The 17,748-nt window shown below is 34.9% G+C and overlaps 1 protein-coding gene across 3 annotated transcripts in view; it reads right to left on the reverse strand.

Annotated features, from left to right (window-relative positions):
• The window catches only part of LOC129655438 (sterol carrier protein 2), a 115,877-nt gene that overhangs the window by 46,161 nt on the left and 51,968 nt on the right, over positions 1-17,748 (reverse strand). For all 3 annotated transcript variants that reach the window (XM_055585853.1, XM_055585852.1, XM_055585854.1), the window contains 2 exons: positions 16,761-16,908; positions 9,334-9,441 (listed from right to left, as the gene is read on the reverse strand). In XM_055585853.1, the coding sequence (XP_055441828.1) occupies positions 9,334-9,441; positions 16,761-16,908 (256 nt within the window). The remainder of the gene's footprint in view (positions 1-9,333; positions 9,442-16,760; positions 16,909-17,748) is intronic.

Below are 17,748 nucleotides of genomic sequence, written 5' to 3' on the forward strand. Positions count from 1 at the left end.
CCACCTCCCAGAATATTGGAAATAAAAGCAAAAATAAACAAATGGGACCTAACTAACCTTAAAAGCTTCTGCATATCAAAGGAAACTATTAGCAAGGTGAAAAGACAGCCTTCAGAATGGGAGAAAATAATAGCAAATGAAGCAACTGACAAACACCTAATCTCGAGAATATACAAGCAACTCCTACAGCTCAACTCCAGAAAAATAAATGACCCAATCAAAAAATGGGCCAAAGAACTAAATAGACATTTCTCCAAAGAAGACATACAGATGGCTAACAAACACATGAAAAGATGCTCAACATCACTCATTATCAGAGAAATGCAAATCAAAACCACTATGAGGTACCATTTCACACCAGTCAGAATGGCTGCGATCCAAAAGTCTACAAGTAATAAATGCTGGAGAGGGTGTGGAGAGAAGGGAACCCTCTTACACTGTTGGTGGGAATGCAAACTAGTACAGCCACTATGGAGAACAGTGTGGAGATTCCTCAAAAAACTGGAAATAGAACTGCCTTATGATCCAGCAATCCCACTGCTGGGCATACACACTGAGGAAACCAGAATTGAAAGAGACACGTGTACCCCAATGTTCATCGCAGCACTGTTTATAATAGCCAGGACATGGAAGCAACCTAGATGTCCATCAGCAGATGAATGGATAAGAAAGCTGTGGTACATATACACAATGGAGTATTACTCAGCCATTAAAAAGAATATATTTGAATCAGTTCTAATGAGGTGGATGAAACTGGAGCCTATTATACAGAGTGAAGTAAGCCAGAAAGAAAAACACCAATACAGTATACTAACGCATATATATGGAATTTAGAAAGATGGTAACAATAACCCTGTGTACGAGACAGCAAAAGAGACACTGATGTATAGAACAGTCTTATGGACTCTGTGGGAGAGGGAGAGGGTGGGAAGATTTGGGAGAATGGCATTGAAACATGTAAAATATCATGTATGAAATGAGTCGCCAGTCCAGGTTCGATGTACGATACTGGATGCTAGGGGCTGGTGCACTGGGACGACCCAGAGGGATGGAATGGGGAGGGAGGAGGGAGGAGGGTTCAGGATGGGGAACACATGTATACCTGTGGTGGATTCATTTTGATATTTGGCAAAACTAATACCATTATGTAAAGTTTAAAAATAAAATAAAATTTAAAAAAATAAAAAAAATTAAAAAAAAAAAATAGTGAGAATTCACACAAAGGAAACCACTGTAATACAAGACCTGGCATCACCCAACCACCAATAGCACCCTGCGCTAGACACCTCATCTAAACAACAAACAAAACAAAAATACAAACCCAATCATCAGCAGACAGGATTACTACCTCACTCAGTCTTGCCCATAAGAGGAAAAACAAACAAACAAAAACTCAACACAAACCTCACCTTATAAGAAGCTTATACAAACCACTAGATCAAACTTTGACAGCAGAAACCAAAAGGAAGAAAGAATTCAACCTTGAAGGCTGCGAAAAGGAGACCTCAAACACAATAAGTTAAAAAATAATAATAATGAAAAGGCAGAGAAACACTACACAAATGAAGGAACAAACTAGAAACACAGAAGTCCAAATGAATAAAGAGGAAATAGGCAAACTACCTGAAAAAGAATTCAGAATGATAGTAAAGATGATTAAAAACCTTGAAAGCAAAATGGAGAAAATGCAAGAATCAATTAACAAAGACCTAGAACAATTAAAGAATAAACATGCAGAGACAAACAACACAATTACTGAAATTAAAAATACTTCGCTGCCGCTGCTGCTAAGCCGCTTCAGTCGTGTCTGACTCTATGCGACCCCATAGACAGCAGCCCACCAGGCTCCTCTGTCCCTGGGATTCTCCAGGCAAGAACACTGGAGTGGGTTGCCATTTCCTTCTCCAATGCACGAAAGTGAAAAGTGAAAGTGAAGTCGCTCGAAGGAATCAATAGCAGAATATCTGAAGCAGAAGAACGAATCAGTGAACTGGAAGATAAAATGGTGGAAATAACTTCTGAAGAGCAGAATAAAGTAAAAAGAATGAAAAAAACTGAGGATAGTCTCAGAGACCTCTGGGACAATATTAACCACACCAACATTCGAATAATAGGGGTCCCAGAAGAAGAAAAGAAAAAGAAAGGGTATGAGAAAATTTTTGAAGAGATTATAGTTGAAAATTTCCCCAACATGGAAAAGGAAATAGTCAATCAAGCCCAAGAGGCACAAAGAGTCCCATTCTGGATAAACCCAATGAGAAACATGCCAAGACACATAGTAATCAAACTAACAAAGACTAAACACAAAGAAAGATATTAAAAGCAGCAAGGGAGAAGCAACAAGTAACATACAAGGGAAACCCCATACGCTTAACAGCTGATCTTTCAGAAGAAACTCTGCAGGCTCTGGCAGGAATGGCAGGATATATGTAAAGTACTGAACGGGAAAAATCTACAACCAAGATTACTGTACCCAGCAAGGATCTCATTCAAAATTGATGGAGAAATCAAAAGCTTTTCAGACAAGCAAAGGTTAAGAGAATTCAGTACCACCAAACCAGCTTTACACCAAATGTTAAATGGACTTATATAGTCAAGAAATACAAGAGAAGAAAAAAGATCTATAAAATAAACCCCAAACAATTAAGAAAATGGCAATAGGAACATATATATCAATAATTACTTTAAATCCTTAAATATAAATACATTAAATACTCCAACCAAAAGACACAGACTGGCTGAATGGATACAAAAACAAGACCTGTATATATGCTGTCTACAAGAAACCCACTTTAGACCTCAAGACATGTGCAGACTGAAATTGAGAGGATGGAAAAATATATTCCATGCAAATGGGAAGCAAAAGAAAGCTGAAGTAGCAATCCTCATATCAGACAAAATAGACCTTAAAATAAAGAAGATCACAAGAGATAAGGAAGGAAACTACATAATGACAAAGGGATCAATCCAAGAGGAAGACATAACAATTGTAAATATCTATGCACCCAACACAGGAGCATCTCAATACATAAGACAAACACTAACAGACAGAAAAGGAGAAATTGACAGTAATACAATAATAGGAGACTTTAACACCCCATTCACACCAATGGACAGATCATCAAAACAGAAAATTAATAAGGAAACACAAGTCTTAAATGATACATTAGATGAGATGGATCTCACTGATTTCTTCAGGACATTCCATCCAAATGCAGAAGAATATACCTTCTTCTCAAGTGCATATGGAACATTCTTCAGGATAGACCACATCTTGGGTCACAAATCAAACCTCAGTAAAGTTAACAAAATTGAAATCATATCAAGCATCTTCTCTGACCACAATACTATGAGACTAGATATCAATTACAAGAAAAAAACTGTAAGAAACACAAACATGTGGAGATTAAACAACACGTTTCTAAGTAATCAACAGGTTACTGAAGAAATTAAAAGGGAAATCAAAAAATTTCTAGGAACAAATGACAATGAAAACACAACTACTCAAAACCTATGGGATGCAGCAAAAGCAGTTCTAGGAGGGAAGTTTATAGCAATTCAATCCTACCTCAAGAAAAAAGAAAAGCATCAAATAGCATAACTTGACAACTAAAACAACTGGAAAAAGAAAAACAAAAATAAATAAATAAATAAGTAGAAGGAAAGAAATCATAAAGATCCAAGCAGAAATAAATGAAAAAGAAATGAAAGAAACAATAGTAAAGAGTAATAGAACTAAAACCTGGTTCTTTGAGAAGATAAACAAAATTGACAAACCTTTAGCCAGACTCATCAAGAAAAAAGAGAAGAATCGAATCAAAAAAATTACAAATGAAAAAGGAGAGGTTACAACAGACAATGCAGAAATACAAAGGATTATAAGAGACTATTATGAACAACTATATGGCAATAAAATGGATAACCTGGAAGAAATGGACAGATTCTTAGAAAAGTTCAATCTTCCAAGACTGAACCAGAAAAAAACAGAAATTATGAACAACCCAATTACAAGCCTGGAAATTGAAGATGTGATCAAAAATCTCCCAAAAAACAAAAGCCCAGGACCAGATGGCTTCAGAGGAGAAATCTATTAAACATTTAGAGAAGAGCTAATGGCTATCCTTCTAAAACTCTTCAAAAAATTACAGAGGAAGGAACACTTCCAAACTGATTCTACGAGGCCACCATCACCCTGATACCAAACCAAAGACAATACAAAAAAAGCAAACTCAGGCCAATATCACTGATGAACATAGATACAAAAATCCTCAACAAAATTTTAGCAAATAGAATTCAGCAACCCATCAAAAAGCTCATACACCATGATCAAGTTCGGTTTATTCCAGGAATGCAAGGATTCTTCAATATACCCAAATCAATCAGTGTGATACACCATATTAACAAATTGAAAGATACAAACCATATGATCATCTCAATAGATACAGAAAAAGCCTTTGACAAAATTCAGCACCCATTTATGATTAAAACTCTTCAAAAAATGGGCATAGAAGGAACCTACCTCAACATATTAAAGGCTATATATGATAAAGTGAAAAGTGAAAGCAAGTCGCTCAGTCATGTCCTACTCTTTGCGGCCCCATGGACTGTAGCCTACCATGCTCCTCCATCCATGGGATTTTCCAGACAAGAGTACTGGCGTGGGTTGCCATTTCCATCTCCAGAGGATCTCCCCAACCCAGGGATCGAACCCAGGTCTCCTGCATTGTAGGCAGATGCTTTACCATTTGAGCCACCAGGGAAGATATATATGATAAGCCTACAGCAAACATTATTCTCAATGGTAAGACTGAAAGCATTCCCCCTAAGATCAGGAACAAAACAAGGGTGTTCACTTTTATTCAACATAGTTCTGGAAGTCCTAGCTACAGCAATCAGAGAATAAAAACAAATAAAAGGAATCCAGATCGGAAAAGAAGTAAAGCTCTCCGTTTGCAGATGACATGATACTGTACATAGAAAACCCTAAAGATAGTATCAGAAAATTACTAGAGCTAATCAATGAATTTATAAAAGTTGCAGGATACACAATCAATACACAGAAATCACTTGCATTTCTATATACTAACAATGAAAAATCAGAAAGAAATTAATGTATCAATCCCATTCACCATTTAAACAAAAAAATTACATATCTAGGAATAAACTTACCTAAGGAGACAAAAGAACTGTACACAGAAAATTATAAGACACTGATGAAAGAAATCAAAGATGACATAAACAGGTGGAGAGATTTCCACGTTCCTGGGTAGGAAGAATCAATATTGTGAAAATGACTATACTACCAAACACAATCTACAGATTCAATGTGATCCCTATCAAATTACCAATGCATTTTTCACACAACTAGAACAAAAAATTTCACAATTCATATGGAAACACAAAAGATCCCAAATAGCCAAAGCAATCTTGAGAAAGAAGAACAGAGCTCAAGGAATCAACCTTCCTGACTTCAGATTATACTACAAAGCTACAGTCATTAAGACAGTATGGTACTGGCACAAAAACAGAAATATAGACCAAAAGAACAAAATAGAAAGCCCAGAAGTAAACCCATGAATTTATGGGTACCTTATGTTTCACAAAGGAGGCAAGAATATACAATGGGGCAAAGACAGCCTCTTCAATAAATGGTGCTGGGAAAACTGGACAGCTACATGTGAAAGAATGAAATTAGAACACTTCCTAACACCATACACAAAGATAAACTCAAAATGGATTAAAGACCTAAATGTAAGAACAGAAACTATAAAACCCTTAGAGGAAAACGTAGGCAGAACACTCGACATAAATCAAAGCAAGATCCTCTATGACCCACCTCCTACAGTAATGGAAATAAAAACAAAAGTAAACAAATGGGACCTGCTTAAACTCAAAAGCTTTTGCACAGCAAAGGAAACTATAAGCAAGATGAAAAGACAACCTTTGGAATGGGAGAAAATAACAGCAAATGAAACAACGGACAAAGGAGTAATTTTCAAAATATACAAGCAGCTCATACAACTCAATACCAGGAAAACAAACAACCTAATCAAAAGGTGGGGAAAAGACCTAAACAGACATTTCTCCAAAGAAGACATACAGATGGCTAACAAACACATAAAAGATGCTCAACATCGCTCATTATTCAAGAAGTGCAAATCAAAACCACAATGAGATGTTACCTCACATGAGTCAGAATGGCCATCATGAAAAAGCCTACAAACAATAAATGCTGGAGAAGGTGTGGAGAAAAGGGAACCCTCTTGCACTGTTGGTAGGAATGTAAATTGATATAGTCACTATGGAAGACGGTATGAAGATTCCTTAAAAAACTAGGAATAAAACCCACCATATGACCCAGTAATCCCACTCCTAGGCATATACCCTGAGGAAACCAGGGTTGAAAAAGACACATCTATCCCATTGTTTATTGCAGCACTATTGACAATAGCTAGAACATGGAAGCAACCTAGATTTCAATCAACAGATGAATGGATAAAGAAGTTGTGGTAGATATACACAATGCAATATTACTCAGCCATAAAAAGGAATGCATTTGAGTCAATTCTGATGAGGTGGATGAACCCAGAACCTATTATACAGAGTGAAGTGAGTCAGAAAGAGAAAGATAAATACTAGATTCTAACACAGATATACAGAACCTAGAAAAATGGTACTGAAGAATTTATTTACAGGGCAGCAATGGAGAAAAAGACATAGAGAATAGACTTATGGACATGAGAGAGGGGAGGAGAGGGTGAGATATATGGAAAGAGTAACATGGAAACTTACATTACCATATGTAAAAAAGATAGCCAATGGGAATTTGCTGTATAGCTCAGGAAACTCAAACAGGGGCTCTATATCAACCTAGAGGGGTGAGATGGGGAGGGATATGGGAGGGAGGTTCAATAGGGAGGGGATATATGTATACCTATGGCTGATTTGTCTTGAAGTTTGACAGAAAACAACAAAATTCTGTAAAGCAATTATCCTTCAATAAAAAAATAAGTTAAAAAAATGTAGAGACATCACTTTGCCAACAAAGGTCTGTAGAGTCAAAGCTATGGTTTTTCTAGTAATCATGTATAGATGTGAGAATGGGATGATAAAGAAGGCTGAGTGCCAAAGAATTTATGGTTTCAAACTATGGTACTGGAGAAGAGTCTTGAGAGTCCCTTGGACTGCAAGGAGATCAAACCAATTAATCATAAAGGAAGTCAATCATGAATATTCATTAAAAGGACTGATGCTGAATCTGAGGTTCCAATACTTTGGCCACCTGATGCCAAGTGCTGACTCACTGGAAAAGATCCTGATGCTGGGAAAGATTGAGGGCATGAAGAGAAGGGGGCAACAGAAGATGAGATGGTTGGATGGCATCAATGAGTCAATGGAAATGAGTCTGAGCAAACTCCAAGAGAGAGTGAAGTACAGGGAAGCCTGGCATGCTGCAGTCCATGGGGTCACAAAAAGCTGGACGCAACTGAACAACAACAAAATGGACAACTCATTTACCAGCTTTTCCTTTTAAGTTTTTTTGGGGGGTGGGGGTGTTTAATTTGTTGTTTGCTCCATCTGTTTTTGACATCTTCAGCAACTACGTTGTTAAACAGTTTTTGCTGATTGTTTTTGACAAATCACTCTGAGGAAAACACTGTTTGCATTGGGCATGTTCTCTTTGGGTTAAACAAAGGCAAGCTTTTTGAGAATGGTTTACCAGAGAACTTCCAGACAGGTCAAATAATGACAAGCCTCTAAGTATGGGGCTTTGAAAGAACTTCAACTCAATTTTGACTTCTCCAGTGCTGGGTAATCTGCTAGTTTTCACCATGACTACAGGCTCTTGTTTGCAAGGGTACCATGGAGCTGGAGAAAAGGACTGATATCAGAGCAAATAAAAAGTGCCACAAAGCTTGCTGTTCTTACAGAGATAGGGCTGTTGACTTCTTTTTAATAAATGTTGCTCCAGATTGTTGTAAGCCTTTGGTTAATAAATCAGCTGGAAAAGTTGATCTTGACAATTTTTGCAAGTGTTCTTGGTAATTTTGTAACAGAGAGTATTTTCAGATATTGTTATTCTGCCACTCTTAGTAATATCACTCTCGTTCACCTCGTTTTTAGATTACTTTTAAAGATATTTTAAACATATTAAACTATTTAAAGCAATAATAATAGTAATAGTATAGTGTGGGGTTTATAATACACTCAGAAGTAAATGTATGATAATAATAGCGCAGTGTATCAGGGTATATGGAAATATGCTGTTAGAAAAATTTCTATAAGTGAAATTTTATGATATTATTTGAAGGTAGACCATGGTAAATTAAAGATGCATGTTGTAAATCCTAGAGCAAACACTAAAAAAATGAGAAAAGGAAACAATTCAATAGAAGAGAGAAAATAAAATACTAAAAAATATTCAGTTAATAACAAGATAGTATGAAAGAGAGAAAAGAAGCAAAGAACAGACAGAATAGAAAACAAAGAGTAAGTGGCATATTATACTACAATTCTATGTGCCTGTCTACCTATTTCTCTCTTACACTCTATCAGTGTACACTCATTTTTGTTACTAGTTTATAAGATTACCTAATTTGAGTGATAAATAGAAATAAATCAAAATTAATTGCTGAAATACATACACTATAAATTCTAATTCTTCTCTATTTTGGAATTTCTGATAATTTATACAATTTTACTTAATACATAAGACAATATCAAAAAAATACAAAACTTACCTGTCTTCATAAAATAAATCTCAGAATTTTAGTGCTAAGCTATTTTGGAAACCACTTTGTACAGTTTCTTCATTTCACAATTAAGGAAACTAAGAGTCAGAGTGACTGACTAATCATTAACAATTGAAAATTAATCAGAAGAGTCACATGGCCAGTTAGTAGTAGAGCCACAGTAAAATTCTTATAACTATTAAACCAGTTCTCTCAAGAGAAAAAAATTTCTGTACAACACCAACCACATATGCAACTATACGTAAATAATGTGCTTATTTCAGATGATCCTATCTAGAAGATCTAGCAGTATCCCTATTTGGAAACATCTTGTTAATTAAGTTGTACACCTATTTTAGAATAATCAGACTTTTAAATATGCTTTTTGTTGAACTTAGAGTTTCAACTAATTCAAATTCTCAACAATTAATCAAGATTTTTGAACTATACTATACTTAACAAAAATTGAAAATATCATAGTCATTTAAAACACTGCATACCAAAATCAGAGAATAAAATTATTCACTTAAATCAATGACCAAATCATTCACACTTATGCCAAAAATGATTTAAAAATTATGAAATCTATGTGTATCATTACCTGTAGCTCCAAGTGGGTGCCCCTTTGAAATTAATCCGCCACTAGGATTTATGACCCACTTTCCTCCATAAGTATTATCTCCTCTTTCAACCAGTTTTCCACCTTGACCTACAGAAGGAAAAATAATATTCATAAATGTAAAAAATAACATTGGGATAAATGATATATTTTTTTTTTAACTTATGGATAGCCAAGAATTTCTTGGACCAAACATTTCTTGATGGCTCAAACTAACATCAAATTGACATGCACACTTCTAAAAGTGAGGTAATAAATATTGGGTAATAAAGGCTTATATTTTCAGAACATTTCCTGCATGAAACAAAGCTCCTATTAGTTCCTAAGAGCTCTCTGCTTCCAAAATTGCTCTTAATATAACAGAGATTCAGAGAATCATAAGAAAAACATTGAAATAGATACAATAAAATAATACTAGGTTTAAAAATTCATAATTTTGCCAAAATGTATTCATTTCCATTTTCAACTGTACATTACATGGTATAGAAATATTCTTAGTAAACAACAGTGGGGAGAGGGGAGAGAGAGAGAGAAAAAAAGAGCACTTTCATGAAATAAAATGTCTGAAAACACTGTTAAGCATCAGTTCAGTTCAGTTCAGTTCAGTCGCTCAGTCATGTCCGACTCTTTGCAACCCCATGAATCACAGCACGCCAGGCCTCCCTGTCCATCACCAACTCCCGGAGTTCACCCAGACTCAAGTCCATCGAGTCAGTGATGCCATCCAGCCATCTCATCCTCTGTCGTCCCCTTCTCCTCCTGCCCCCAATCCCTCCCAGCATCAGAGTCTTTTCCAATGAGTCAACTCTTCGCATGAGGTGGCCAAAGTATTGGAGTTTCAGCTTTAGCATCAGTCCTTCCAAAGAAATCCCAGGGCTGATCTTCAGAATGGACTGGTTGGATCTCCTTGCAGTCCCAAGGGACTCTCAGTCTTCTCCAACACCACAGTTCAAAAGCATCAATTCTTCGGCGCTCAGCCTTCTTCACAGTCCAACTCTCACATCCATACATGACCACAGGAAAAACCATAGCCTTGACTAGACGAACCTTTGTTGGCAAAGTAATGTCTCTGCTTTTGAATATGCTATCTAGGTTGGTCATAACTTTCCTTCCAAGGAGTAAGTGTCTTTTAATTTCATGGCTGCAATGATGCAGTGATTTTGGAGCCCCAAAAAATAAAGTCTGACACTGTTTCCACTGTTTCCCCATCTGTTTCCCATGAAGTGATGGGACCAGATGCCATGATCTTAGTTTTCTGAATGTTGAGCTTTAAGCCAACTTTTTCACTCTCCTCTTTCACTTTTATCAAGAGGCTTTTTAGCTGGATGGACTATTACTCAGCTATTAAAAAGAAAGCATTTGAATCAGTTCTAATGAGGTGGATGAAACTGGAGCCTATTATACAAAGTGAAGTAAGTCAGAAAGAAAAACACCAATACAGTATATTAACGCATATATGTGCAAGTTAGAAAGATGGTAATGATGACCCTATATGCGAGACAGCAAAAGAGACACAGATGTAAAGAACAGACTTTTGGATTCTGTGGGAGAAGGCGAGGGTGTGATGATTTGAGAGAAACGCACTGAAACATGTATATTACTATATGTGAAATGGATTGCCAGTCCAGGTTCAATGCATGAGACAGGGAGCTCAGGGCTGGGGCATTGGGAGACCCTGAGGGATGGGATGCGGAGGGAGGTGGGAGGGGTTCAGGATGGGGGACACATGTATACCCATGGTTAATTCATATCAATGTATGGCAAAAACCACTACAATATTGTACTCCAATTAGCCTCCAATTAAAATAAATAAATAAATTTTGTAAAATATCTGTGGAATGCAGCTAACATACTGCTCAGAGAAAAACATATAGCTTTACATACTACATTAGAAATGGAGAAAGATCTAAAATAAATCATCTGTCATAAGAAACTTAAAAAAAAAAAGTCAAAGTAAATTAAAGGAGGGAAATAATGAAAAGCAGAGGTCAGTGAAATAGAGGGGGAAAAAAGACAACAACAAAGTCAAAAGCCAAATCTTGCTAAAGCTCAACAAAAGTGATAAACCTCTACGTAGGCAGATGAAGGAAAAAAAGGAGAAAGAACAAAAAACATCAACATCAGGAATTAAAAAAAGTAACCATGGATTCTATAGAAATTAAAAGAATAAAAACAGAACACTCTGAACAACTTCAGCTGACAAATCTGACTACTTAAATGAAATAAACAACTTTTTTGAAAAAAGGTATCTTGCCAAAATTAATAGACACAGGAAGAAACAAAAAATATAAATATGCCTGTCTCTATTAATAAATATTAATTTGTTGAAAACATACTGCCAAAGAAAACTTTAAACTACTTGATTATACCAGTAAATTCTATGAAATAGTCAAAGAAGAACTAACATTAATTTATACAAACAATTTTAGAAAATACAGAATGAGCGACCACTACTCAATTTATTTTCAGAGATCAGCATAAAACAACTAGGAAAAGAAAACTATAGATAAATATACTTTATGAATATATAAGCAAATATTATTCACAAAATGCTAGTAAACTGAATCTAACAATATATTAAAAGGTTAAATAATATGACCAAGTAAAATTAATCCCAGAAACACAAGGTTAATTTAACATTTGAAATCAATCAATGTAATTCATGTCAACAAAATAAAGGAAAAAAACCCATATGATCATTTTAATAGATGTAGAAGAATTTTTTAAATCCAACACCCCTTCATGATTTAAAAAAAAAAACTCAGCAAACTAAGAACAGTAGGTAACTTTCTCAACATGATAAATGGCATCAACAACAGCCAAAAACAAAAACAAAACAAAACAAAACTGTGTCTAACATACATAATGGTGAAAGATTAAATTGTATCCCCTGAGATCAGGACCAAGGTAATGATGACCACTTTCACTACTTCTATTCAATATGATACTAAAGCTCACAGTCATTGCAATAAGGTAAGAAAAAATAAAATTATCAGAAAGGAAGATGTAAAACTGTCATTGGCAAATGGCATGATTTTTTACATAGAAAAATCAGTCATAATCTGGAAAATAACTATTAGAATAAATGGATTTAGCAAAGTCACAGTTTTCAACCTTTTTTTAAATCAATTGCATTGTTTCATACTAGCAAATATTGGGAAATAACAGTTAAAATTACACCAAAAATCATTGGAATTTTAATTCCAAGGAATAAACCTAACAAAAGACCTATACTGAAAACAAGAAGCATCCTGTTACAAGCTAAAGGAGATATATACATATAATGGCTTAGAAGAGTTAACACTGTTAAGATGACAACTCTCTCTAAATGAATCTAGCTCAGTTCAGTACAGTCACTCAGTCGTGTCTGACTTTTTATGACCCTGTGGACTGCAGAATGCCAGGCTTCCCTGTCTATCACCAACTCCCAGAGCTTGCTCAAATTCATGCCCATCAAGTCAGATATGCCATCTAGCCATCTCATCCTCTGTTGTCCCCTTATTCTCCTGCCTTCAATCTTCCCCAGCATCAAGGTCTTTTCCAATGAGTCAGTTCTTCGCATGAGGTGATCAAGGTATTAGACCTTCAGCATCAGTCCTTTTAATGAATATTCAGGACTGATCTCCTTTAGGATTGACTGGTTGGATCTCCTTGCAGTCCAAGGGACTCTCAAGAGTCTTCTCCAACACCACAGTTCAAAAGCATCATTTCTTTGGCACTCAGCCTTTTTTATTGTCCAGCTCTCACATCCATATATGACTACTGGAAAAACCATAGCTTTGACTAGACAGACCTTTGTCAGCAAAGTAATATCTCTGCTTTTTAATATGCTGCCTAGGTTGGTCATAGCTTTTCTTCCAAGGAGCAAGGATATTTTAAATTCATGGCTGCAGTCACCATCTACAGTGATTTTGAAACCCAAGAAAATCCATTGTTTCCATTGTTTCCCATCTATTTGCCATGAAGTGATGGGAAGACTCAATAAAATCACAGATGCAAGACTCAATAAAATCACAATGAAAATTCCAGCAAGCTTTTTACTTTATAGAAATTGACAAATTAATTCTGATATGTACATGGTAATGCAAAGGACCTAAAACATACAAAATGATTTCTAAAAAGAACAAAGGTGGAGAACTTATCCCATCTAATACAGTAGAGTAGAATAAACATAGTAGCCAAAAATAATTTTATATTGGTGAAAGATAGACATGGAGATCAATGGAACAGAAGATAGAATCTAAAAATGGATCTTCATGTATATGGCAATTTTTGACAAAGCTGCCAAAGCAATTCAATGGAGAGAAAAGTCATTCCAATAAATGGTTGAGTATAGGAATAAAAAGAACAGTATCAACCTTTATCTTATACCAAACATAAGAACTGACTCAAAATAGATCATATACTTCAAAGTAAAATTGAAAACTATAGAAACCCTAGAATAAAAACAGAAGATAATCTTTACAATCTTGGGGTAGACGAGTTTCTTAGAATATAAAAAGCCTGAACCATTAAAAAATTGATTAAAGTAAATTTAGCAAAGTCACAGGATACAAAATCAATACACAGAAATTACTTGCATTCCCATATACTAACAATGAAAAATAAGAAAGAGAAATTAAGGAATCAATCCCATTCACCATTGCAACAAAAGAATAAAATATCTAGGAATAAACCTACCTAAGGAGACAAAAGAGCTATACACAGAAAATTATAAGACACTGATGAAAGAAATCAAAGATGACATAAACAGATGGAGAGATTTCCACGTTCCTGGGTAGGAAGAATCAATCTTGTGAAAATGACTACAATCTTGTGAAAATGACTATACTACCAAACGCAATCTACAGATTCAATGCAATCCCTATCAAATTACCAATGGCATTTTTCAAAGAACTAGAACAAAATATTTCACAATTCATATGAAAACACAAAAGATCCCAAATAGCCAAAGCAATCTTGAGAAAGAAGAATGGAGCTGGAGGAATCAACCTTCCTGACTTCAGATTATACTACAAAGCTACAGTCATCAAGACAGTATGGTACTGGCACAAGAATGGAAATATAGACCAATGGAACAAAACAGAAAGCCCAGAAATAAACCCATGCACCTGTAAGTACCTTATTTTTTAAAAAGGAGGCAAGAATATACAATGGGGCAAAGACAGCCTCTTCAATAAATGGTGCTGGAAAAACTGGACAGCTACGTGTAAAAGAATGAAATTAGAGCACTTCTAACACCATACACAAAGATAAACTCAAAATGGATTAAAGACCTGAATGTAAGACAAGAAACTATAAAACTCTTAAGAGGAAAACATGAGCAGAACACTTGATGACATAAATCAAAGCAAAATCCTCTATGACCCACCTCCTAGAGTAATGGAAATAAAAACAAAAGTAAACAAGTGAGACCTAATTAAACTTAAAAGCTTTTGCACAACAAAGGAAACTATAAACAAGATAAAAAGACAACTCTCAGAATGGGAGAAAATAATAGCAAATGAAACAACTGACAAAGGATTAATTTTCAAAATATATAAGCAGCTCATACAACTCAATACCAGGAAAACAAACAACCTAATCAAAAAGTAGGGAAAGACCTAAACAGACATTTCTCCAAAGAAGACATACAGATGGTAACAAACACATGAAAAGATGCTCAACATGGCTCATTATTTGAGAAATGCAAATCAAAACTACAATGGGGTATCACCTCACACCAGACAGAATGGCCATCATCAAAAACTCTACAAACAATAAATGCTGGAGAGGGTGTGGAGAAAAGGGAACCCTCTTGCACTGTTGGTGGGAATATAAACTGATACAGTCACTTTGGAAGATGGTATGGAGATTCCTTAAAAAACTAGGAATAAAACCACCATATGATCCAGAAATCCCACTCCTAAGCATATACCCAGAGGAAATCAAAATTTAAAGAGACACAGGTACCCAATGTTCACTGCAGCACTATTTATTATAACTAGAACACAGAGGCAGCCTAGATGTCCATCAACAGATACACAATGGAATATTACTCAGCCATAAAAAGGAATGCATTTGAGTCAGCTCTTATTGGTGGATGAACCTAGAGCCTATTATACAGAGTGAAGTAATTCAGAAATAGAAAGATAAATATCATATAATAACGCATATATGTGGAATCTAGAAAGATGGTACCATTGAATTTATTTGCAAGGCAGCAATGGAGAAACAGACATAGACAACAGATTTATGAACACAGGGAGAGGGGAGGAGAGGGTGAGATGCATGGAGAGAGTAACATGGAAACTTACCTTACCATATGTAAAATAGATAGCCCATGAGAATTTGCTATATGTCTCAGGGAACTCAAATAGGGGCTCTGTATCAACCTAGAGGGGTGGGATGAGGAGGGAGATGGGAGGGAGGTTCAAGAGGGAGGGGATATATGTACACATATGGCTGATTCATGTTGATGTTTGACAGAAAACAATAAAATTCTATAAAGCAACTATCTTTCCATTAAAAAATAAATAAATCTTTAAAAATTGATTAAAATATATGTAACTGATAATCAAAACTTTTTAAATTTGTCCTGCAAGAGACATCATTAATAAAACAAAAAGACAGCGAATGCAGTAATAAAGACCTAGAACAGCCAAAAATAAAAAATAAAACAATAGACAAGCCACAGACTGGGAGAAAAAGTTCACAGCCCACATATATCGGACACATTACTTGTATCCAGAATATATATAAATTTTACAACATAATAAAGAAGAAAACTAACCCAATAATCAAAAGGCAAAAGATCTGAACAAACACTTCACAAAAGATACATGAAATATCAACAAACACAAGAAAAGATGCTCAACATCATTAGTAATCAGGGATAAGCAAATTAAAATGAAAATTAAAACATCAGTATATAGTCTCTTGAATGGTTCAAATTTTAAAAACTGATCACATCAACTGTTGATAAGAACATGAAGCAAGTAAAATCTCACATACTGTTAGTAGTGGAAAATGGTACAACCACTTTAGAAACAAACAGAAAAAAAATCTCCAGATTCCACCAACTAGTCTTCTCATTTTCCCTTCTGCAGGTCTTTGTTCAAACACATCTGAAATACCTATAATTACATAAGTGATTTTTCTATCTTTTTTTTTTTTACTTAACAGTGTATTACAAGTACCCTTGATTTACATAAATTAAATCATTTATATATTCTGTCATCTCGTTTGGTACTGTCCAAAACTACAATTCTTAAAGTCCAGCATTAAGACAGCTTACATTCACTTAGCACAGTGTGGCAGAGCCAACATAGAAGGGAAAGCAATTAGTGAATTATTTTGTTTCAATGATGAAAGTGAAATTTTCTCAGTGAAACGTAGTAAGTTAATCTGCACCTCATCAGAGACATTACCTTCTGGACACAGTCCCAGTGCTTCGTAAGTAATAAGTTCATTGGTAGAAAAGCAATCGTGAAGTTCTATTACGTCAATATCACTTGGTCTCAAGCCAGATTTCTCATAGCACCTTCTGGCAGCTTCTTTACTCATATCAAAACCAACCTAAAACCAAAATCATATATAAATAAATTAAAGGTATCAAAACTGGGACTTTCATGTAAGGATTATAAAAGATTAATATATGTATAACCTTTACAGTTAAGGATTGTCCATAAATGTTGAAATCTCAGTTAATTCTATATTATACAGAAAGTCCAAATAAAATATCCAGGAGAGACAATGGACATACACATTAAATTCTGTACTATAAAGAATAGAATTTTAAATCAGATATATAAAAAGGATTTATAATTCCTCATGCCATATCCAGTGCTGTTACAAAACTCTGTTAAACCACAATATACAGTTGTGGTAGATTGAAGAGATTTATCAAGAGACTATTATGATTCACTGAAAAATATGGGTGAATTTCTACATGAAAGTAAATAATCTTCTTTTATCAGCAGAAGATCATGTAGGATTCAAATCATTTTTCCAATATTCATGCTTTTAACACCCTTTAACATGCAAACTCAACTCTTTTCCAAGCAATAAAATTGTGATATAATGGAAAATGTACTGCAATTGGAAAAACCTAAGTTCTACCTCTACCATACCCTATCTTGGGGAACTTATAGAAACATTTTAAAATTCAAAGAATTATTATAAAGTCATTTTATAAACTCTAATGTAAACCATATGCTTACTTACATATATGTGTGTACATAATGCATATTTTTATATGTATATATGTATGTATCTTCAAATATTCAACCTAGAGTTCTGGCTCAGAATTCTCTTTTTTTTTTACTTCCTCCATTTTGTACTCAATCTGCAGTCAGAATTTTTAAAGTGCTAAGGGTCAAAAAGTTCCTCAAAACATCCTTGCTTTTTGTGTTTTTT

This window comes from Bubalus kerabau, chromosome 6 (assembly GCF_029407905.1).
Source record: "Bubalus kerabau isolate K-KA32 ecotype Philippines breed swamp buffalo chromosome 6, PCC_UOA_SB_1v2, whole genome shotgun sequence".
NCBI lineage: Eukaryota > Metazoa > Chordata > Mammalia > Artiodactyla > Bovidae > Bubalus > Bubalus kerabau.